General features: G+C 36.0%; 1 protein-coding gene across 3 annotated transcripts; it reads left to right on the forward strand.

Moving 5' to 3' along the window:
* Window positions 1-422: 422 nt before the first annotated feature.
* Window positions 423-6,688, forward strand: LOC136235265 (SKP1-interacting partner 15). Of its 3 annotated transcripts, XR_010691737.1 has the most exons (3): window positions 427-1,758; window positions 3,645-4,052; window positions 6,169-6,688. XR_010691737.1 is itself a non-coding variant. In XM_066024858.1 (2 exons), the coding sequence occupies exon 1, from the start codon at window positions 573-575 to the stop codon at window positions 1,752-1,754; it is 1,182 nt and encodes a 393-aa protein (XP_065880930.1). In that variant the 5' UTR covers window positions 423-572; the 3' UTR covers window positions 1,755-1,758; window positions 2,021-3,625. The 3 variants fall into 3 exon arrangements, 2 of the variants coding, with proteins under 2 accessions (XP_065880930.1, XP_065880929.1); XM_066024858.1 differs by lacking the exons at window positions 3,645-4,052; window positions 6,169-6,688 and adding an exon at window positions 2,021-3,625 and having other exon boundaries at window positions 423-1,758; XM_066024857.1 differs by lacking the exon at window positions 6,169-6,688 and having other exon boundaries at window positions 3,645-6,142.
* The last annotated feature ends 1,731 nt before the right edge of the window (window positions 6,689-8,419 follow it).

The following is an 8,419-nucleotide window of genomic DNA, read 5'->3' on the forward strand; positions in this document are numbered from 1 at the left end:
TACAAATTTTTATATGAATACAAACTCTTGATTTTTTTATTACAATTAAGGGTTAAGGTGCAAAAAATATCCTTAACCTTTTGGGTCAGTAGTAATTTTATCTCTAACGTCTAAAATATTATAATTTTATCCATAATATTGATAAATTGGGTAAATTTGAGAAATAATTCATTAAACTGTCTTTCCGATCATAAATCTTGTCATCTACACATCACACGTGCGTCATTTTATCAGTAACAAATCACAAACATAGATTGATTATCAACGTTGGAAGTAAAATCGAACTATTTTAGATAAATAATTATAATAAATTATATATAAATAATTATAATTATAATAAATAATGATAAATAGAATAAAATGATTTTACAGGGAAGGGATTTGTAAGAATCTGGAACAAGTTACCAGCAGCTATGATAGGAGTTACGACAGCTAAACCAAAGCCTCCAACTGTATCTCTACTCTATGATCCAACTTATAGCCCACAAAATCACGCGTCCTCTCCACTTCTCAATTTTCTTCTCCTCTTCTCTTCCCTTCTCATCTGCCACATCGCCGGCGATCCTAAACAAATGGATTCCTCGCCGATTAACAAGTTGCCACTCGACACTCTTCATCAAATCTTCTCCTCTCTCCCTCTCCGTCAAATCATCATCTGCCGATCACTCTGCAAGTTCTTCAATAACATGCTCTCTTCCCCGTCTTTTATGGACCTCATCTCCGCCCGCCCCCCTCTCCGTTTCCTTGCTCTCCGTCCCCCGCATCTCCATCATAACCACCACCACCATAACCACCTCTTCGCCAATCACCGTCACCTCTCTCCTCTGCATTCCCTTCACGTTTATGATCCCGATCAAACCCTCTGGCTTAGTTTTAATCTCACCTTTTTACCTTTTCGGTCTCTTCACCCCGTCGCCGCAGCTGGTGGACTCGTTTATTTTTGGGGCGATTCTTCGAATTCGACCGAGTCTAGCAAGTCACTCGTGGCTTGTAATCCGTTGACTCGTCAATTCAAGGTTTTGCCTCAACTGGGATCAGCCTGGTCGAGACACGGTTCTGTTCTTGTTGACTCAACAAACCGAGTCATGGTTCTGACAGAACTAGCTGCCTTATACTTGCCAAATACCAATGTAAATTCTTGGCTAACCTTCTCTTCAGATCTGCCATCAAAACCTAGAAGCCCAGTCTTAGTTTCGGAATCGGTTTTCGCTTTATGTGATGTTGGATCTCCATGGAGATCACAGTGGAAACTCTTCACTTGCAAGCTCTCTACTCTTAATTTCCCAAACAATCTCAAAATCAGTTATACATCTTCTTCATCCAATCATAATAATTGGGTTTGCTTAGAGAAGCATGAGTGGGCAGATCTCTTTGATATCATAAAACGGCCCCGTTTGGTACGTGGAAAGGGGAATAAATTGTTGATGGTTGGAGGCTTGAAATCAACGTTCTCGTTGAATCCATCATGTTCGACGATATTGATATTGAGGCTGGATTTGGAGAAGCTAGAATGGGAGGAGGCGGGAAGAATGCCATTGGATATGTACAGGTGTTTCCAAGAATCAAGTAAGCTCAAGGTGTTTGGGGGAGGAGATAGAGTCTGTTTCTCGGCCAAGAGGGTGGGAAAATTGGCTTTGTGGGTTGATTATGGTGGAGAAAAGAATATTTGGAGGTGGATTGATGGTGCGCCTGGAGCCGGAGATGGGCTTTGGAGAGGCTTTGTGTTCGAGGCCAGACTAACTTCAATGTCTTGAATTGGTATGTCTAGTTTTCAATTTTGAGTCGACATATTTTATCCCTGTTTATATTGTCATTCAGTGTTTGAATTATGGAACTTCTTGTACCGTCTTATAAACGTAGCTTCATTTAATTCATATGGAAGTTAACCCATTAGAAATGCTTACAGTTATATGCTTATCTTATAAACATGCTAGGCTTAGCTTATGATACTTCTTGAGACTTGCACTTGGAAGATAATGGCAGTAATTCCATGTCGAGTATGATCTTTTTATATGCGCAGATATGACTGGCATACAAGTGGAAGGAAATGTGAATTGTTGAACATTTTCATGTTCGATTTATAAGAAAGATATGGTGTATATATAGGCTGAATTCTTCCTACACTCTAGGCCTTCAAAGCATAAGAAAATGGTGACGTGGTTAAACGGTTAACATTGTTCTATTCATGTAACACCTGATTTACTTGTGGATTATAATACTTGAATGATATCTAGTAATTGTACTTCTATCTTTAGTGCTTTGTATCTTTTTCGTAAATTTCTATAGTTCTTGGCAGAAATCAACACAAGCAAAACTATCTGAAAGAGAAAAACATTGTTTTGGAAAGAACAAGGAGCATTTAACACATTGCTGGTGAAGGCTGAATTATCTTTGCAGCCTTCTTATTCTTGGAGGGTTGGGAATAAGATTAACTTAATTCCAAATTGGAATAATGGTTGGAAATTTCCTCATCTGCATGGTATCCATAGCTCTTAACTCTAGAAGTGAGCGCACTATTATAGGGTAGTATTAATGTTGATAACTCTAGTTCATAGATTTATGACAAGTTGTTTGTGCTGACCTCTAATCTGTCAACTTGTTAGAGGTTGCAATGGAGATATTTGAAACTTGAAACTTCTAATAAACTGAAGTGGGTCGCTTATTGGTTTATATGCTTGTTTTATTATCATATTATCATCTTTACCTTACCAAATTGTGGACAATCAATAACTGTTCAAATATCCATTTCAACATGATACTCCCTCCGTTTCATAATAGATGATTTTCTAGAGAATATTTTTTGTTTCATAGTACACGAGGTTTTGATTTAATACATGCACATTAATTGATTTTTACCAAATATACCCTTGTTCAACGGTAAACGTTGTTGTCGCGTGACCAAGAGGTCACGGGTTCGAGTCTTAGGAGCGGCCTCTTGCCAAATAAATTGGCAGGGGAAGGCTTCCCCAGTACACCCTTGTGGTGGGACCCCTCCCCGGACCCTCGCTCAGCGGGGACGCGTAGTGCACCGGGCCGTCCTTTTTATACCCTTGTTCAAGTTACCATGGAGTTTACCGAAGTGATGCAATTAGTATAAGGATAACAAAGTCTTTTAGTTAAAATATTTAATCTATTAATTACATTTCTTAATTCTTGTGCATCCTCTTAAAAAGTCATCTATTTTGAAACAGAGGAAGTATATTATTTGGAGGACATTATTGCTATAGGAAATTGGTGTTACATGAAAATTTTGAAATTCAGGTGGCATATAATTTCTACTTTTTTGACAAGGCATGTTTGTGTAGCAAATAACATCTTTGAATGTATTCATTGCTATTATTATTATTATTATTATTATTATTATATTTTGTGATTTTGGTATTTTAAAATTGAAAAGCTATTTGTAATTTTGGTTTTAGTCCCTGATTTTCCTGCTACTACTGCTTAGCTGTTATCTAGGAATTTCAGTTATCATATTGTAACCAAATTATGCTTAATGCCTACTAATTGAACCATTATTTTATGTTTAACCTTGAAAATGTTTTGTGATATCTTCCCTTGAAAAATGATGGCAGTAGCTTATCAGGGGTGCCTTCCAGCTTCTTAGTAAGTAATTATGTGCTCCTTATTTTCTTGGTTTGCAGGACTGCTCAAGTGGTTGCCATTACTATATTATATATTGTCAACACTCAACTCAATGCTGCACTCTGATTTGCTTTCAAGTAAGCTTTCCTTTAGCATATCATCTTATGTGGTACTTCAGTTGGATAGCTCTTTTCGAGAGCGGAACCAAAACCTTAGAGCTGCATAACTGTGCGACATTTGTATGACCGAGGAGTTTGCTCATAATCTACTAGCTTATGAGCAAAAAAGTTTAGAACTCAAATTTGTGCTTGGAAGCTGTGTGTCTGTCCACAAGTCGTCTTCATCCCGAGGATTTGGTGAGCCAAGGAGAAGCTCAATTGTCCATATGGGAGATGAAAGTTCCAAAATGAAAGATCATCAAAACAGACCTCACCCCTTTCTGAGTTCTGAGCTACACAAGTCTCAAGGTAATTCCTCCCTAAAAACTAACTACTAGGATGTTCAAATACTCATCAGTTCACGTAAAACTTTGACATTGAGCTCGGGACTTGCAGTATTTAAACATGGAAATTTATCGAAAATCATTGCCTACCAGACTCATAATCATACTTGTGGCAGACAGCCACTTGATATTTGTAGCATTCGCTGGATAGAAAGATCAGTTGAATTTCTCATTTCTGGCACTGGTCATTAACATGAAAAATGTAACTATGTTTTGTCAATGCCCTTTACAAAAAACAGTCTGTTTTAACATTTAAAAAAAAAAAAAAAAACTTCATAGACATTTTTTCCTTTTGTTGTTTTATTACAAATTTTTTAATTAAATAATTGTCTTGTGGAAATACATAAGACAATTCTTTGGCGATAAATGCTATTAATAGTGTTGAAAAAAAGACAAATTTTATGTATCGGATTCCATGAACGAGTGTTTCTTTGTTAGCTCATAGACTAGCCTGAGCTGTTAATTTTAGGTTTGTTTGTGGGAGTGTGGGATTGTCCACTTCCATTTATTATGGATGTACTTTCTGTTGATTTTTGATCAAATAATTCCTTTCGAAAATAATTGTCTTATGGAAGCTGAATCAGCCATGTTTTACACTGTAATATATGCACACACACACCCTCTATATATCTATATATCTATATATTCATAAAGCTCAATTCAGCCCTAAACCTAAACACCCAAAGTGAATTGGGTTCTGGTTCTCCAAAAATCAGCAAATCACCCCTATCCTTTACCGAAGACCTGCTTTTATTCCGTTAAATTCAGCTGCTGAAGAAGGTCCAAAGCTTCTTCCCCAATTAAGACTTCACTTGGTTGCAAAGATTCATTCTCCTCTTCTTCGAATCATTCCCACATTCCATAAAGGATTTCTCACTGTAACTATATATGTCGAAGCTACTCAACCCTCATTCATTCCCAAGCTTCAGAGCTTTAAAACCTTGCGCTCTGCTTGCAAATAATGGGGTCTTTTGCAGGTAAACCTTTATAATAATAATAATAATAATATAAAAAGAAGTTAATTTTATTTATGCTTGGTTATTGGACACTGGACACTAATTAGGTCAAACCCATATTGAAAACCACTTCATTAGGTAATGAACTGATCTCACAAAGTTCCATTAACTTCTTGTAAATAAGGTTTCGGTTAGGGTCCAAACATACAACTTGTAGTCAAATGCTCTTGTCTTGGAGTTTAACCAAAAAATTATATAAATCATGTATAGAGTATGTGGTCCAATCCAAAATCCAAAGATACAGAATTCTTCTAATGATAGATAGTCTTAAAATTAAATAATAGTTTTTTAAATTACAGCTAATAAACCATGGAGTTTCAGATGAAGTAGGCAAGTTGATGAATTCTTTAAACTTCCCTTAGAAGAGAAGAAACCAGGAAATCGTTCTATATTGGTAAAACGTATCATTTGGCTCTTGATCTATCCAAAATTTATGTATTTGGCCCTTGACCTATTATTTGGTCATATTTGTCCCCTCACCTATCCGAATTCGTAAAATTAAATCCAAAATGGATGGAAAGTTAACTGAGATGATTCTGTTACTACACAGACAATCTATTGTGGCCTTAGTAAAAATTTCAAAAAACTGGTTGGATCTAAAAGGATATTTTACATCCCAATCCGAATGAGTCTTCATCTTTGGATTTCGCGCGATTCCTTCTTTCCGCCATCTTCTCTGCTGCGATTCCTTCCTTCCCCAGCGTCTTCTCTTTGACTTTACTTTCGGATTTCCCATCCTTTTTCCAGAATTTTCCAATGATTCCCTTTCACTTCCCAATTTCCTTCTTTGCAATCATTTCACACCTTCGAGATCTTCAAATCTCTGCTACCCAAATGTTTCATCATCCTTTTTTTTCTTTATACATATTTATCTGATTTTGTGATTATTCATGGGATACAATTACAATACAAGTTAGGTTTCCTAATCATCAATTAAACACAGCTTCTTTCAGATCATTAATTCCATCTCTTTGCGCATATATCTCTCTGCAGTTTTTATTATTTTATTTATGAAACCTGTAGCCCCTTTCTTAATTATCTAATCCATTTTTCATTTTCATACAGCTTGCTCTATTTTTTCAATTTTTTGATGGGTTGTGTGATCTCAAAAAAAGCCATGACGACACTGTCTGTTTAATTGCTTTTTCCTCCAAGTTGAATGAAGTACTGCAAATTAACATGATGCTCATGATGAGAGCGAAGGAATCGTAGAAGATAAGAAGCCAGAGGAAGGAAGGAATCTTAGAAGAGAAGACGTCGGAAAAGAAGGAGAAGACGAAGAATGAAATGGTTAGGATGTAAAATATCATTTTAGATCCAACCAGTTTTTGAAATTTTTACTAAGGCCACAATAGATTGTCTATATGGTAACAAAACCAAAACCAGTTAACTTTCCATCCATTTTGGGTTTAGTTTTACTAATTCGGATAGGCGAGGTGCCAAATATGACCAAATAATAGGTCAAGAGTCAAATACACAAATTTTGGATAGATCAATGGCCAAATGATGCGTCGTGCCTTCTATATTTTACATTTGCAGCATGTGAATTTGATGGAATAAAGTCTTATCTAGCTCAGGTGTCCAATTGGTGAATTTAGTTAAAAATAGGGGGCCATTTGCTGATTTTAGAAGATTGGAAACCCAATTGATTTTAAGTGTATAGATTAAGGGCGGATTTGAGCTTTGTCTCTCCCTCTATATATAAGATGAGGAATAAGAATGTGGCATAAAAGCGAAAAATACCTAACTTTGGCTGGATTCAATTGAACCAAAACCAAGACAGTGATGGGCTTCGTTTTTTTTTTTTTTTTTTATTATCTTTTGAGCGACTTGGTTTGGTTTAGTTAATTATGGGATTGGAAGTTGAATTAGATTAGCGTGTGGTTTGAGTTAAACCAACCACTCCACTAAATAAATTAAACTAGTCTTATTTAGATTGGAGATTGGGTTGGGTTGATTTAATGGTTTTGGTTTAAAAAATTTATAATTCTGTTCCATCTGTTGGATTTGAAAGTAGTGATATCTTTACTTTCAAAAAGATAGTGTTATCTTTCTTTGATTAATTTAAATATATGGAGTGGAATTAAAGTTATGCTTCCATTCCATCTACAACTTTTATGTTTATGAAGCCGTTTGAGTGAAATGGATTGAAAACTTCTGCTATTATGTCACGATATCAAACTAGGAATTAAAGGGGAATTATTTAGGTGGTTATTTGCTTTGAAGTTTAAAATTTAAATTGTTAATTGCTTTAGCCTTTGTTATTTGCTCTTTAAGTTTGTTAGAAGTTAGTTAGATAGTTATAACCATTTCAGGCCTCTGATGGGAAATTTTGATTTGGCCGATAGACTCGCAGAGACCTCACCTCTCTCTCGATTCTAGACTTGACTCCTCTGCTCATTCTCCGTAATCTTCCGCAACCCTAACTCCTTCGCCTCATATCAGAGTTTTTCGATTCTCTCACTCTATTTGTCGGTTTCTCTCTCACAATCACGGTGCGTTCTCAATTTGGCTCACCATTTCAGATCAGATTCAGGAAACAAATAGGGCTTTTAGGTTTTGGAAGAAAAATTCAAAATTCAATCAATCCTTTCTCAGTCAAAGCAAACAACTCTTTGAGATGGAATTGGAAAATTGAAACATTTTAGTTATCTAATCTACTGATGGACAGCTTCTCTTTCGTCGTTGTGGATCCCCTCATCCAACATGTTTTAGACGAATACATCCATGTAACCTCAGCAAACCCTAACACAGGCAACAAAACATCAATCCCCAAGTCTTACTCCTTGGCAGTTTCTGCTTTAGTTTCATTACTGTTGAAACACCTTTCCACAAGATTTTGATTTGACAAAATCATCCATGATTAAGAGACAATTAAATTTAAGTGCTTTATTTTAATTGTACTAATCCGTTTGTTCAATGTTGAGTATAAATATAAATAAAGATAAATATAAAAAGCAAGACGGGACGAAGTCAGCGTGAGATGAACAAATCAAGCTGAGTGGAATCAAACTTAGCATCAAAAAGACAAAGACATAAACGCCCAACAAAGAAAAGCGAAATAAAGCTCAGCATAAGAAGCCGCAACAACAACTGTCTTATGAAGCTGAGCTGACTAAAAATATACTCAGCTTAGAAATTGCCGAAGACAAAGACTTACGCAGTAGAAACTGAGTGATCCCTCAGGATAGCATGAAAGAGTCGTTCGCTAAAAGACAAATGATTACCGTCCCTCTGTACCAATAATTGAATCCTTGGAAATACGCAGAAGACACATTCTGAGATGTATGGGTCAATGGATTATTGGTAAAAGACA

Source organism: Euphorbia lathyris, chromosome 7 (genome assembly GCF_963576675.1).
Source record: "Euphorbia lathyris chromosome 7, ddEupLath1.1, whole genome shotgun sequence".
Classification (NCBI taxonomy): Eukaryota; Viridiplantae; Streptophyta; class Magnoliopsida; order Malpighiales; family Euphorbiaceae; genus Euphorbia; species Euphorbia lathyris.

Excerpts from the sequence above, each read along its gene's own strand:
- LOC136235265 (XM_066024858.1), top strand. The coding sequence starts at position 573 with ATGGATTCCTCGCCGATTAACAAGTTGCCACTCGACACTCTTCATCAA.